At 49.2% G+C, this 15,973-nt stretch overlaps 1 protein-coding gene across 1 annotated transcript in view; it reads left to right on the plus strand.

The window, feature by feature from the left end:
• The window catches only part of trpm2 (transient receptor potential cation channel, subfamily M, member 2), a gene marked incomplete at its 3' end in the record, with an annotated part of 195,380 nt that overhangs the window by 118,203 nt on the left and 61,204 nt on the right, over positions 1 to 15,973 (plus strand). Inside the window, exons 8-9 of the mRNA XM_067978459.1 lie at positions 8,459 to 8,561; positions 15,009 to 15,130. Of these exons, the coding sequence (XP_067834560.1) occupies positions 8,459 to 8,561; positions 15,009 to 15,130 (225 nt within the window). The remainder of the gene's footprint in view (positions 1 to 8,458; positions 8,562 to 15,008; positions 15,131 to 15,973) is intronic.

Raw genomic sequence — 15,973 nt, forward strand, 5'->3', positions numbered from 1 at the left:
TAGTTAACATTCTCTAAATTGAGAACAATTTAAAGGAGTAAACTCCTTAAAGGGAGTGGTAAGTAGTTTTTCTTTCCTTTTTTTTTCTCTTGACATTGTAGTTGTTCTTAAGCTAATTTAAGGGTTAAGTCATGGCAGGAGATCCCAGCGCCGTGTCATGTTCCTCTTGTGGGATGTGGGAATTCAGGGCTCCTTCCTGTATCCCTGATTCCTTCACCTGCGGGAAGTGTGTCCAGCTGCAGCTATTGTTTGACCGCTTGACGGCTCTGGAGCTGCGGATGGACTCACTTTGGAGCATCCGCGATGCTGAGAAAGTCGTGGATAGCACGTTCAGTGAGTTGGTCACACCGCAGATAAAAATTACTGAGGGAGATAGTGAATGGGTGACCAACAGACAGAGGAAGAGTAGGAAGGCAGTGCAGGGGTCCCCTGCGGTCATCTCCCTCCAAAACAGGTATACCGTTTTGGATACTGTTGGCGGAGATGGCTCACCAGGGGAAGGTGGCAGTGGCCAGGTTCATGGCACCGTGGCTGGCTCTGCTGCACAGGAGGGCAGGAAAAAGAGTGGCAGAGCTATAGTGATAGGGGACTCGATTGTAAGGGGAATAGACAGGCGTTTCTGCGGACGCAACCGAGACTCCAGGATGGTATGTTGCCTCCCTGGTGCAAGGGTCAAGGATGTCTCGGAGCGGCTGCAGGACATTCTGGAGGGGGAGGGTGAACAGCCAGTTGTCGTGGTGCATATAGGCACCAACGATATAGGTAAAAAACAGGATGAGGTCCTACAAGCTGAATTTAGGGAGTTAGGAGTTAAACTAAAGAGTAGGACCTCAAAGGTAGTAATCTCAGGATTGCTACCAGTGCCACGGGCTAGTCAGAGTAGGAATGACAGGATAGCTAGGATGAATACGTGGCTTTAGAGATGGTGCAAGAGGGAGGGATTCAAATTCCTGGGCCATTGGAACCGGTTCTGGGGGAGGTGGGACCAGTACAAATTGGACGGTCTGCATCTGGGCAGGACTGGAACCAATGTCCTAGGGGGAGTGTTTGCCAGTGCTGTTGGGGAGGGTTTAAACTAATGTGGCAGGGGGATGGGAACCGATGCAGGAAGTCAGTGGGAAATAAAGTGGTGACAGAAACAAAAGGCAGTAAGGGAGAGTGTACAGAACATGACCGGACAGATGGTCTGAGAAAGCAAGAAGTCTGATGGGCAAGGCAGATGAACTCAGGGCATGGATGGGTACATGGGACTGGGATGTTATAGCTATTACTGAAACATGGCTAAGGGAGGGGCAGGACTGGCAGCTCAATGTTCCAGGGTACAGATGCTATAGGAAAGATAGAGCAGGAGGTAAGAGAGGAGGGGGAGTTGCGTTCTTGATTAGGGAGAACATCACGGCAGTAGTGAGAGGGGATATATCCGAGGGTTCGCCCACTGAGTCCATATGGGTAGAACTGAAAAATAAGAAGGGAGAGATCACTTTGATAGGATTGTACTACAGACCCCCAAATAGTCAACGGGAAATTGAGGAGCAAATATGTAAGGAGATTACAGACAGCTGCAAGAAAAATAGGGTGGTAATAGTAGGGGACTTTAACTTTCCCAACATTGACTGGGACAGCCATAGCATTAGCGGCTTGGATGGAGAGAAATTTGTTGAGTGTATTCAGGAGGAATTTCTCATTCAGTATGTGGATGGCCCGACTAGAGAGGGGGCAAAACTTGACCTCCTCTTGGGAAATAAGGAAGGGCAGGTGACAGAAGTGTTAGTGAGGGATCACTGTGGGACCAGTGATCATAATTCCATTAGTTTTAAGATAGCTATGGAGAAGGATAGGTCTGGCCCAAAAGTTAAAATTCTAAATTGGGGAAAGGCCAATTTTGATGGTATTAGACAGGAACTTTCAGAAGTTGATTGGGAGAGTCTGTTGGCAGGCAAAGGGACGTCTGGTAAGTGGGAGGCTTTCAAAAGTGTGTTAACCAGGGTTCAGTGTAAGCACATTCCTTATAAAGTGAAGGGCAAGGCTGGTAGAAGTAGGGAACCTTGGATGACTCGGGAGATTGAGGCACTAGTCAAAAATAAGAAGGAGGCATATGACATGCATAGGCAGCTGGGATCAAGTGGATCCCTTGAAGAGTATAGAGATTGCCGGAGTAGAGTTAAGAGAGAAATCAGGAGGGCAAAAAGGGGATATGAGATTGCTTTGGCAGATCAGGCAAAGGTGAATCCAAAGAGCTTCTACAAATACATAAAGGGCAAAAGGGTAACTAGGGAGAGAGTAGGGCCTCTTAAGGATCAACAAGGTCATCTATGTGCGGAACCACAAGAGATGGGTGAGATCCTGAATGAATATTTCACATCGGTATTTACGGTTGAGAAAGGCATGGATGTTAGGGAACTTGGGGAAATAAATAGTGATGCCTTGAGGAGTGTACATATTACAGAGAGGGAGGTGCTGGAAGTCTTAACGCGCATCAAGGTAGATAAATCTCCGGGACCTGATGAAATGTATCCCAGGACGTTATGGGAGGTTAGGGAGGAAATTGCGGGTCCCCTAGCAGAGATATTTGAATCATCCACCGCTACAGGTGAGGTGCCTGAAGATTGGAGGGTAGCAAATGTTGTGCCTTTGTTTAAGAAGGGCGGCAGGGAAAAGCCTGGGAACTACAGACCAGTGAGCCTGACATCTGTAGTGGGTAAGTTGTTAGAGGGTATTCTGAGGGACAGGATCTACAGGCATTTGGAGAGGCAGGGACTAATTAGGAACAGTCAGCATGGTTTTGTGAGAGGAAAATCATGTCTCACGAATTTGATTGAGTTTTTTGAAGGGGTAACCAAGAAGATAGATGAGGGCTGTGCAGTAGACGTGGTCTACATGGACTTCAGCAAAGCATTTGACAAGGTACCGCATGGTAGGTTGTTACATAAGGTTAAATCTCATGGGATCCAAGGTGAGGTAGCCAATTGGATACAAAATTGGCTTGACGACAGAAGACAGAGGGTGGTTGTCGAGGGTTGTTTTTCAAACTGGATGCCTGTGTCCAGCGGTGTGCCTCAGGGATCGGTGCTGGGTCCGCTGTTATTTGTTATTTATATTAATGATTTGGATGAGAATTTAGGAGGCATGGTTAGTAAGTTTGCAGATGACACCAAGATTGGTGGCATTGTGGACAGTGAAGAAGGTTATCTAGGATTGCAACGGGATCTTGATAAATTGGGCCAGTGGGCCGATGAATGGCAGATGGAGTTTAATTTAGATAAATGTGAGGTGATGCATTTTGGTAGATCGAATCGGGCCAGGACCTACTCCGTTAATGGTAGGGCGTTGGGGAGAGTTATAGAACAAAGAGATCTAGGAGTACAGATTCATAGCTCCTTGAAAATGGAGTCACAGGTGGATAGGGTGGTGAAGAAGGCATTCAGCATGCTTGGATTCATTGGTCAGAACATTGAATGCAGGAGTTGGGATGTCTTGTTGAAGTTGTACAGGGCATTGGTGAGGCCACACTTGGAGTACTGTGTACAGTTCTGGTCACCCTATTATAGAAAGGATATTATTAAACTAGAAAGAGTGCAGAAAAGATTTACTAGGATGCTACCGGGACTTGATGGTTTGACTTACAGGGAGAGGTTAGACAGACTGGGACTTTATTCCCTGGAGAGTAGGAGGTTAAGGGGTGATCTTATAGAAGTCTATAAAATAATGAGGGGCATAGATAAGGTCGATAGTCAAAATCTTTTCCCAAAGGTAGGGGAGTCTATAACGAGGGGGCACAGATTTAAGGTGAGAGGGGAGAGATACAAAAGGATCCAGAGGGGCAATTTTTTCACTCAAAGGGTGGTGAGTGTCTGGAACGAGCTGCCAGAGGCAGTAGTAGAGGCGGGTACAATTTTGTCTTTTAAAAAGCATTTGGACAGTTACATGGGGAAGATGGGTATCGAGGGATATGGGCCAAGTGCAGGCAATTGGGACTAGCTTAGTGGTATAAACTGGGCGACATGGACATGTTGGGCCGAAGGGCCAGTTTCCATGTTGTAACTTCTATGATTCTATGATTCTATGATTCTATGTGGGGGTGGGGTTTGGTCGATGTCCTCGATGTGGGGGTGGGGTTTGGTCGATGTCCTCGATGTGGGGGTGGGGTTCGGTCGATGTCCTCGATGTGGGGGTGGGGTTTGGTCGATGTCCTCGATGTGGGGGTGGGGTTGGGTCGATGTCCTCGATGTGGGGGTGAGGTTCGGTCGATGTCCTCGATGTGGGGGTGGGGTTTGGTCGATGTCCTCGATGTGGGGGTGAGGTTTGGTCGATGTCCTCGATGTGGGGGTGGGATTGGGTCGATGTCCTGGATGGTGGGGGTGGGGTTCGGTCGATGTCCTCGATGTGGGGGTGGGGTTTGGTCGATGTCCTCGATGTGGGGGTGGGGTTCGGTCGATGTCCTCGATGTGGGGGTGGGGTTCGGTCGATGTCCTCGATGTGGGGGTGGGGTTCGGTCGATGTCCTCGATGTGGGGGTGGGGTTCGGTCGATGTCCTCGATGTGGGGGTGAGGTTCGGTCGATGTCCTCGATGTGGGGGTGGGGTTTGGTCGATGTCCTCGATGTGGGGGTGGGGTTCGGTCGATGTCCTCGATGTGGGGGTGGGGTTAGGTCGATGTCCTCGATGTGGGGGTGGGGTTCGGTCGATGTCCTCGATGGGGGGGTGGGGTTCGGTCGATGTCCTCGATGTGGGGGTGGGGTTCGGTCGATGTCCTCGATGTGGGGGTGGGGTTCGGTCGATGTCCTCGATGTGGGGGTGGGGTTCGGTCGATGTCCTCGATGTGGGGGTGGGGTTTGGTCGATGTCCTCGATGTGGGGGTGGGGTTCGGTCGATGTCCTCGATGTGGGGGTGGGGTTCGGTCGATGTCCTCGATGTGGGGGTGGGGTTCGGTCGATGTCCTCGATGTGGGGGTGGGGTTCGGTCGATGTCCTCGATGTGGGGGTGGGGTTTGGTCGATGTCCTCGATGTGGGGGTGGGGTTAGGTCGATGTCCTCGATGTGGGGGTGGGGTTCGGTCGATGTCCTTGATGGGGGGGTGGGGTTCGGTCGATGTCCTCGATGTGGGGGTGGGGTTCGGTCGATGTCCTCGATGTGGGGGTGGGGTTCGGTCGATGTCCTCGATGTGGGGGTGGGGTTCGGTCGATGTCCTCGATGTGGGGGTGGGGTTCGGTCGATGTCCTCGATGTGGGGGTGGGGTTCGGTCGATGTCCTCGATGTGGGGGTGGGGTTCGGTCGATGTCCTCGATGTGGGGGTGGGGTTCGGTCGATGTCCTCGATGTGGGGGTGGGGTTCGGTCGATGTCCTCGATGTGGGGGTGGGGTTCGGTCGATGTCCTCGATGTGGGGGTGGGGTTTGGTCGATGTCCTCGATGTGGGGGTGGGGTTTGGTCGATGTCCTCGATGTGGGGGTGGGGTTTGGTCGATGTCCTCGATGTGGGGGTGGGGTTTGGTCGATGTCCTCGATGTGGGGGTGGGGTTCGGTCGATGTCCTCGATGTGAACGATTACAGTTGTTTGATGGTGTCCGGATCTGAATGATGTCATCAGAACCCAACTTTTGCACTCCAATGAGACCCTTGCTTACACTCGTGCTGCCCTGCTGATCTTTGACCTCTCGTCGTGCTGAGAGGGTTAAAATCGGGGCTGGTATTTCTGTGGGATATCGAGGCAGCTTTGTGGTTCTGGTTCGATCCTGACTAGTTGGAATTAAATGTAACTCACATTGCCGTGGGCTGTCAGGCAGACCCGAGACGGTTGTGTACAGAACCCACTGTATTTCTGTTCCCGGAGTGAGGGAACTTTGCCCTTTTCCTCTTTGCAGTGTTGCTAATAAAGTCATTGAAGATAAATTGTGGTTGTGTGCTTGATTATCTGGAGTCCGAAACCATCTTTACAGGGTCAACAATGGAGTAGATGTGGGGGTTTAAAATGCACCTCTAGATGGAACAGGGCTGAGGGTTCAGTCTGAGCAACGACCAGGGAGTGAGGTGAACCCGGTGCAGAGAGCCCAACAACTGACGATGGGCTAGTGAAAATTTCAAACTAATTCAGGACTTGATGTCAGGCAGTTAGTGCGATAGCATAGTGACTGTCCTGGAACTAAGGTTCAACCTTGAAGCACACTGGATGAGGCAGGGTAGGCATGGAAGGGAAAGCTTTATAGGAGAGGGGAATGTGGTGGAGGAGATGTGGTGGAGGAGTGTGGAATTGTCAACGGTGTCAAAAGCCATGAGGAAGTCACCAAGGGCAAAGGAGGATAGAAAGTTAATGTCCTTGTTCCAGATGGGACTGGAGCAAAGAGCATTGCACAGATGGCTGCAGGGTTGAGTGGCAGTGATGTATATTAAGAATGTAGGAAAGGAACAGGATGTCAAGGAATGGGCAGTGGTTGAATGGGATGGAGAGGTCGAGGGGAGAGGTTTTGAGAAGGATTGAAGACAGGAGTTCGAAGCAGGGAAATAATATCTGAGGAAAGGAAGAGGCTGAGCATTGTGCTGAGGAATAGTAGTTTAGTAGTGAGGATCTGGCTCAGGAGGGGATCGAACAACAATAACTTGCATTTATATAGAATCATACAGCACAGAAGGAGGCCATTCAGCCCATCAAGTCCAAGAGCAATCCAGCTAGTCCCACTCCCCCGCCCTTTCCCCGTAGCCCTGCAAATTTTTTCCTTTCAAGTACTTATCCAGTTCCCTTTTGAAGACCATGATTGAATCTGCCTCCACCACCCCCTCGGGCAGTGCATTCCAAATCATAACCACTCGCTGTGTAAAAATGTTTTTCCTCATGTCACCTTTGGTTCTTTTGCCAATCACCTTAAATCTATGTCCTCTGGTTCTTGACCTTTCCACCAATGGGAACAGTTTCTCTCTATCTACTCTGTCTAGACACTTCATGATTTTGAACACCTCGATCAAATCTCCTCTCAACAGTCTCTGTTCCAAGGAGAACAACCCCAGCTTCTCCAGTCTATCCATGTAACTAAAGTCCCTCATCCCTGGAATCATTCTAGTAAATCTCTTCTGCACCCTCTCTGAGGCCTTCACATCTTTCTTGAAGTGCGGTGCCCAGAACTGGACACAATACTCCAGTTGTGGTCGAACCAGTGTTTTATAAAGGGTCATCATGACTTCCTTGCTTTTGTACTCTATGCCTCTATTTATAAAGCCCAGGATCCCGTATGCTTTTTTAACTGCTTTCTCAACCTGCCCTGCCACCTTCAAAGATTTGTGCACATATACCCCCAGATCTCTCTGATCCTATACCACTTTTAGAGTTGTGCCTGCTAGTTTATATTGCCTCTCCTCGTTCTTCCTACCAAAATGTATCACTTCACATTTTTTGCATTAAATTTCATCTGCCACGTGTCCACCCATAAAGCGTCTTTAACGTAGTAAAACATCCCATGGCACTTCACAGGAGTGTTATCAGGCAGAATTTAACATCAAGCCACATAAGGAGATATTAGGACAGGTGACCAAAAACTTGGTCAAAGAGGGAGGTTTTAAGAAGCCTCTTAAAGGAGGAGAGAGAGGTAGAGAGGCGGAGAGGTTTAGGGAGGGAATTCCAGAGCTTAGGGTCTAGGCAGCTGAAGGCACGGCCGCCAATGGTGGAGCGATTAAAATCGGGGATGTGCAAGAGGCCAGAATTGGAGGAACGCAGAGACCTCAGAGGGTTGTAGGGCTGGAGGAGGTTACAGAGATAGGGAGGGGGGAGATCATGGAGGGATTTGAAAACAAGGATGAGAATTTTAAAATCGAGGCGTTCCCGGACCGGGAGCCAATGTAGGTCAGCGAGCACAGGGGTGATGGGAGAACGGGACTTGGTGCGAGTTAGGATATGGGCGGCAGAGTTTATGGAGGGTGGAAGATTGGAGGACGGCCAAGAGAGCATTGGAATAGTCCAGTCTAGAGGTAACAAAGGTGTGGATGAGGATTTCAGCAGCAGATGAGCTGAGGCAGGGGCGGAGATGGACGATGTTACGGAGGTGGAAGTAGGCGGTCTTGGTGATGGAGCAGATATGTGGTCGGAAGTTCATCTCGGGGTTAAATCGGACGCCAAGGTTGTGAACGATCTGGTTCAGCCTCAGACAGTGGCCAGGGAGAGGGATGGAGTCGGTGATCGGTGCCAGTGGGGTCAGAGAGTGAGTCTCATAGTGAACGGGAGAAAAGGTGGTGAGAAACTGCAGTGATTCTGGTGGGCAATGCACAGGCCATTAAAGACCCAAACCTGGTGTCAACTAATCACTCCTGATTTTACCCTTTGAACTTTGCTGGTGGGCCTTGGTCCCTTCACATGGGTTTCCCAATAAGCTGCCAGTATCTGGATGCCTGGACATGCTGGGCCCTGCTTCATTTATCACTGATGTCCTTCTTTTCTGTTGCTGAGTGACAGTTAACTGCTGCATTGTTTCTTGTTCCTCAGATTCAGGATATCGTCAGGATGCGGCAGTTGCTGACTGTCTTCCGAGCGGAGAAATTGAGGAATGATGAGCTGGATGTTGCTATTCTGCAGGCTTTACTCAAAGGTAGGTGAATGTTGGGAGTGAGTGAGTGGGAATGGTGGGGGATTGGATGGTTGAGTGATTTATTGCTAGGCTTTAAGCTCTGTGACCTGGGTTCAGCTACAACCCAGACAGCTGGGACGAAAGTCCTCTCGGGTTGAGTGGTGTTGACCACTCCTGTACGTGGCCCCCATGGCCCCCGCGTGTGGGAGGAGTCTCTCAATGCCCAATATCTACTGATATGATGGTGTCACCCAAGGCTGGAGTCATGGTACCTCCTTGTGATCTGAACCAGATATTCAGGTCTTTGCCCCACACCCCCGTGCCTCTCCAATCTTTTCGAAGGCAGACCAAAAAAACATCTGGTGAGACAAGGCCAGATGCAAATTGTTAAACTGTTTATTTCCCAGCAAGTGAATGTGAAGAGCAACTTATGATTGGATTCAGTTAATCCAATCAGTACAACTGGTCTTTGGGTAATAATACCAAATAATGAATATATAATGCTTCCCACATCATAGGGACATCTTGCTTCACTTAAACAATGTCATTCCTAACAACCCTCCTGTATTCTCCTTCTGAACCCATTGGGAAGTCTATCCTGACAGCGTTTAAAAATCTGACTGACTGTCAGTCTCTCTGTCATTTATTTCCCTATCTTTACAAAACTAAATATAGAGCTCCTGCCATACAACTGCAGGATCAGAGATCTCCCACACACGACAGCTGTGAGTTCTGTACTCATTATCGACACAGGTAATGACTTGCTTATTGTTTATACTCTTTTGGAAACGACATCAAAGTTTAGCTCACCAGAATTTTATCCACTTTTTGTTTGTGTCATTTTAACTGTGTGAATAAACTTTGCTTTCAAACACAGCCAGTAAATATAGAATGGTTATAGCACAGAAGGAGGCCATTCAGCCCATCGAGCCCATGCCAGCTCTTTGTAAGAGCAATCCAGTTAGTCCCATTCCCCCGCCCTTTCCCTGTAGCCCTGCAAATTTTTTCCCTTCAAATATGTATCCAATTCCATTTATGAAAGCCATGATTGAATCTGCCTCCACCACCCCCTCGGACAGTGCATTCCAGATCCTAACCACTCGCTGTGTAAAAAAGTTTTTCCTCATGTCACCTTTGGTTCTTTTGCCAATCACCTTAAATCTATGTCCTCTGGTTCTTCCACCAATGGGAACAGTTTCTCTTTAATTACTTTATCTAAACCCTTCATGATTTTGAACACCTCGATCAAATCTCCTCTCAACCATCTCTGTTCAAAGGAGAACAACCCCAGCTTCTCCAGTCCATCCACGTAACTGAAGTCCCTCATCCCTGAAATCATTCTAGTAAATCTCTTCTGCATCGTCTCTAAGGCCTTCACATCTTTCCTAAAGTGCGGTGCTCAGAACTGGACACAATACTCCAGTTGTGGTCGAACCAGTGTTTTATAAAGGTTCATCATGACTTCCATACTTTTGTACTCTATGCCTCAATTTATAAAGCCCAGGATCCTGTATGCTTTTTTTAACCGCTTTCTCAACCTGTCCTGTCACCTTCAATGATTTGTGCACATATATCCCCAAATCTCTCTGTTCCTGTACCCCTTTTAGAGTTGTGCCCTCCAGTTTATATTGCCTCTCCTCATTCTTCCTACTGTAATGTATCACTTTGCATTTTTCTGTGTTAAATTTCATCTGCCACGTGTCCGCCCATTCCACCAGTCTGTCTGTATCCTCTTGAAGTCGATCACTATCCTCCTCACTCTTTACTAAACTTCCAAGTTTTGTGTCATCTGCAAATTTTGAAATTGTTCCCTGTACACCCAAGTCCAAGTCATTAATATATATCAAGAAAAGCAGTGGTCCCAGTACTGACCCCTGGGGAACACCACTGTACACCTCCCTCCAGTCCGAAAAACAACCGTTCACCACTACTCTCTGTTTCCTGTTACTTAGTCAATTCTGTATCCATGCTGCCACTGACCCTTTATTCCATGGGCTTCAATTTTGATGATAAGCCTACCATGCAGCACTTTATCAAACGCCTTTTGAAAGTCCATATATACAACATTAACAGCATTGCCCTCATTGAGCCTCTCTGTTACCTCATCAAAAAACTCTATCAAATTAGTTGAACACGATTTGCCTTTAATAAATCCGTGCTGACTTTCCCTAATCAATCCACCCTCGTCCAAGTGACTGTTAATTCTGTCCCAGATTATCATTTCTAAAAGTTTTCCCACCACTGATGTTAAACTGACTGGCCTGTAGTTGCTGGGTTTATCCTTGCACCCTTTTTTGAACAAGGGTGTAACATTTGCAATTCTCCAGTCCTCTGGCACCACCCCTGTATCTACAGATGTTTGGAAGATTATGGCCAGTACCTGCACAATTTCCACCCTTAATTCCCTCAGCTGTCTCAGATGCATCCCATCCGGACCAGGTGATTTATCTACTTTAAGTACAGCCGGCCTTTCCAGTACCTCCTCCTTATCATGTTTTAGCCCATCCAGTAACTCCTCTTTTACTGTGACTTTGGCAGCATCTTCTTCCTTGATAAAGACAGATGCAAATTTAATGTTCTGGAGTGTGATTGGTGCTGGCATTGGAAAGGTTCTGGGATGCCTGGTGTGAGTGAGTGTGCTGGGTACTGGTGCGAGGAGAGATTATGGGATGCCTGGTGTGAGTGAGTGTGCTGGGTACTGGTGCGAGGAGAGATTATGGGATGCCTGGTGTGAGTGAGTGTGCTGGGTACTGGTGCTAGGAGAGATTATGGGATGCCTGGTGTGAGTGAGTGTGCTGGGTACTGGTGCTAGGAGAGATTATGGGATGCCTGGTGTGAGTGAGTGTGCTGGGTACTGGTGCTAGGAGAGATTATGGGATGCCTGGTGTGAGTGAGTGTGCTGGGTACTGGTGCTAGGAGAGATTATGGGATGCCTGGTGTGAGTGAGTGTGCTGGGTACTGGTGCTAGGAGAGATTATGGGATGCCTGGTGTGAGTGAGTGTGCTGGGTACTGGTGCTAGGAGAGATTATGGGATGCCTGGTGTGAGTGAGTGTGCTGGGTACTGGTGCTAGGAGAGATTATGGGATGCCTGGTGTGAGTGAGTGTGCTGGGTACTGGTGCTAGGAGAGATTATGGGATGCCTGGTGTGAGTGAGTGTGCTGGGTACTGGTGCGAGGAGAGATTATGGGATGCCTGGTGTGAGTGAGTGTGCTGGGTACTGGTGCGAGGAGAGATTATGGGATGCCTGGTGTGAGTGAGTGTGCTGGGTACTGGTGCGAGGAGAGATTATGGGATGCCTGGTGTGAGTGAGTGTGCTGGGTACTGGTGTGAGGAGAGATTATGGGATGCCTGGTGTGAGTGAGTGTGCTGGGTACTGGTGCTAGGAGAGATTATGGGATGCCTGGTGTGAGTGAGTGTGCTGGGTACTGGTGCGAGGAGAGATTATGGGATGCCTGGTGTGAGTGAGTGTGCTGGGTACTGGTGCGAGGAGAGATTATGGGATGCCTGGTGTGAGTGAGTGTGCTGGGTACTGGTGCGAGGAGAGATTATGGGATGCCTGGTGTGAGTGAGTGTGCTGGGTACTGGTGTGAGGAGAGATTATGGGATGCCTGGTGTGAGTGAGTGTGCTGGGTACTGGTGCTAGGAGAGATTATGGGATGCCTGGTGTGAGTGAGTGTGCTGGGTACTGGTGCGAGGAGAGATTATGGGATGCCTGGTGTGAGTGAGTGTGCTGGGTACTGGTGCGAGGAGAGATTATGGGATGCCTGGTGTGAGTGAGTGTGCTGGGTACTGGTGCGAGGAGAGATTATGGGATGCCTGGTGTGAGTGAGTGTGCTGGGTACTGGTGCTAGGAGAGATTATGGGATGCCTGGTGTGAGTGAGTGTGCTGGGTACTGGTGCTAGGAGAGATTATGGGATGCCTGGTGTGAGTGAGTGTGCTGGGTACTGGTGCGAGGAGAGATTATGGGATGCCTGGTGTGAGTGAGTGTGCTGGGTACTGGTGTGAGGAGAGATTATGGGATGCCTGGTGTGAGTGAGTGTGCTGGGTACTGGTGCTAGGAGAGATTATGGGATGCCTGGTGTGAGTGAGTGTGCTGGGTACTGGTGCGAGGAGAGATTATGGGATGCCTGGTGTGAGTGAGTGTGCTGGGTACTGGTGCTAGGAGAGATTATGGGATGCCTGGTGTGAGTGAGTGTGCTGGGTACTGGTGCGAGGAGAGATTATGGGATGCCTGGTGTGAGTGAGTGTGCTGGGTACTGGTGCTAGGAGAGATTATGGGATGCCTGGTGTGAGTGAGTGTGCTGGGTACTGGTGCGAGGAGAGATTATGGGATGCCTGGTGTGAGTGAGTGTGCTGGGTACTGGTGTGAGGAGAGATTATGGGATGCCTGGTGTGAGTGAGTGTGCTGGGTACTGGTGCGAGGAGAGATTATGGGATGCCTGGTGTGAGTGAGTGTGCTGGGTACTGGTGTGAGGAGAGATTATGGGATGCCTGGTGTGAGTGAGTGTGCTGGGTACTGGTGCTAGGAGAGATTATGGGATGCCTGGTGTGAGTGAGTGTGCTGGGTACTGGTGCTAGGAGAGATTATGGGATGCCTGGTGTGAGTGAGTGTGCTGGGTACTGGTGCGAGGAGAGATTATGGGATGCCTGGTGTGAGTGAGTGTGCTGGGTACTGGTGCTAGGAGAGATTATGGGATGCCTGGTGTGAGTGAGTGTGCTGGGTACTGGTGCGAGGAGAGATTATGGGATGCCTGGTGTGAGTGAGTGTGCTGGGTACTGGTGCGAGGAGAGATTATGGGATGCCTGGTGTGAGTGAGTGTGCTGGGTACTGGTGCTAGGAGAGATTATGGGATGCCTGGTGTGAGTGAGTGTGCTGGGTACTGGTGCTAGGAGAGATTATGGGAGGTCTGGTGTTACAGGGTGTGATTGGTGCTGGCACTAGGAGAGATTATGGGATGCCTGTGTTACAGGGTGTGATTGGTGCTGGCACTAGGAGAGATTATGGGATGCCTGTGTTACAGGGTGTGACTGGTGCTGGCACTAGGAGAGATTATGGGATGCCTGTGTTACAGGGTGTGATTGGTGCTGGCACTATGAGAGATTATGGGATGCCTGTGTTACAGGGTGTGATTGGTGCTGGCACTATGAGAGATTATGGGATGCCTGTGTTACAGGGTGTGATTGGTGCTGGCACTAGGAGAGATTATGGGATGCCTGTGTTACAGGGTGTGACTGGTGCTGGCACTATGAGAGATTATGGGATGCCTGTGTTACAGGGTGTGGTTGGTGCTGGCACTAGGAGGGATTATGGGATGCCTGTGTTACAGAATGTGACTGGTGCTGGCACTAGGAGAGATTATGGGATGCCTGTGTTACAGGGTGTGACTGGTGCTGGCACTAGGAGAGATTATGGGATGCCTGTGTTACAGGGTGTGATTGGTGCTGGCACTAGGAGAGATTATGGGATGCCTGTGTTACAGGGTGTGACTGGTGCTGGCACTAGGAGAGATTATGGGATGCCTGTGTTACAGGGTGTGACTGGTGCTGGCACTAGGAGAGATTATGGGATGCCTGTGTTACAGGGTGTGATTGGTGCTGGCACTAGGAGAGATTATGGGATCCCTGTGTTACAGGGTGTGATTGGTGCTGGCACTAGGAGAGATTATGGGATGCCTGTGTTACAGGGTGTGACTGGTGCTGGCACTAGGAGAGATTATGGGATCCCTGTGTTACAGGGTGTGATTGGTGCTGGCACTAGGAGAGATTATGGGATCCCTGTGTTACAGGGTGTGACTGGTGCTGGCACTAGGAGAGATTATGGGATGCCTGTGTTACAGGGTGTGATTGGTGCTGGCACTAGGAGAGATTATGGGATGCCTGTGTTACAGGGTGTGACTGGTGCTGGCACTAGGAGAGATTATGGGATCCCTGTGTTACAGGGTGTGATTGGTGCTGGCACTAGGAGAGATTATGGGATGCCTGTGTTACAGGGTGTGATTGGTGCTGGTGCTGGATGTCGGGGTTTTTCTTGTGGACTGGCCAGTCTGCAATTTTCCATCCTTTCAATTTAAACACCGACTGGGGAGAACAGACTTTCAAACGCTGACCCGGCTCCATAAAGTGGAAAGTATTCCATTTACAGAACAAGCATCACATGGTTCGAGGGACACTAAAAGGGCATGAAAATGCCGTCACTCGGTGACACCAAGTCTGGCCTGTGAAAGGCTGTAAATTCTCAGATGAGGATCAGTCCTGAGGGTGAAGGGACGGTATCAGAGAATACAGCTCGGTTTAAAAGGTTTGTGTTCCGTTCAGTGAACATTCAGGCTCAGTAATGAGAGGATTTGGTTGGCGGACTGATGAGGTGCTTTATTTGAGGAGTCTGCTGTCTGGGATCCTTTGTCTGCTTGTGATGGATCAGTCACAACAATTTCAAAAAAAGAATTCCTTTCCTATTATGGTCCAGCCTCTAGTTCCCATGGGCACCAAGGCCAGGAGAATCTGGACCATCAACTGAAACTCGCTGTGGCCTGGAACAGGGTGGACATCGCCAAAAGCAACATATTTACTGACGACAAACAGTGCAAGGTGAGTCCCAGCTTGGTTGTGTTTGTTTTTTTTCCAGTTCTCCCATTTCGAGATACAAATATAAATTGGAAACTGACCAATAGTGTCTTAGAAAGGATTGAAATAGAGTAAGAAAATGAGTCATTTCCTGTTGGTTTCTTCTGACCTGGAGCTGCAGGATAAGCAGCAGTTTCAAACTGTCTCTGGTAAACGCTCCTGTGAATCTCCTTGGGTCTTTTTACTACGTTCTAGGTGCTATATAAATGCACGATGTTGTTGTCAAACCAACTTCCTCAGCATCAAAAATTATTTTCTTAGAACATAAGAAATAGGAGCAGGAGTAGGCCATACGGCCCCTCGAGCCTGTTCTGCCATTCAATCAGATCATGGCTGATCTTCAACCTCAACTCCACTTTCCTGCCAATCCCCATATCCCTTGATTCCCCGAGAGTCCAAAAATCTATCGATCTCAGCCTTGAATATATTCAATGACTGAGCATCCACAGTCCTCTGGGGTAGAGAATTCCAAAGATTCACAACCCTCTGAGTGAAGAAATTCCTCCTCATCTCAGTCTTAAATGGCTGACCCCTTATCCTGAGACTATGCCCCCTAGTTCTAGACTCTCCAGCCAGGAGAAACAATCTCTCAGCATCAACCCTGTCAAGCCCCCTCAGAATATTATGTTTCAATTAGGTCATCTCTCATTCTACTAAACTCCAGACTATAGGCCCATTCTACTCAACCTCTCCTCATAGGACAACCCTCTCATCCCAGGAATCAATCTAGTGAACCTTTGTTGCACCGCCTCTAAGGCAAATATATCTTTCCTTAGATAAGGAGACCAAAACTGTACACAGAACTCC

The sequence above is a fragment of the Heptranchias perlo genome, unplaced genomic scaffold, assembly GCF_035084215.1.
Source record: "Heptranchias perlo isolate sHepPer1 unplaced genomic scaffold, sHepPer1.hap1 HAP1_SCAFFOLD_292, whole genome shotgun sequence".
In the NCBI taxonomy this organism is placed as follows: Eukaryota; Metazoa; Chordata; class Chondrichthyes; order Hexanchiformes; family Hexanchidae; genus Heptranchias; species Heptranchias perlo.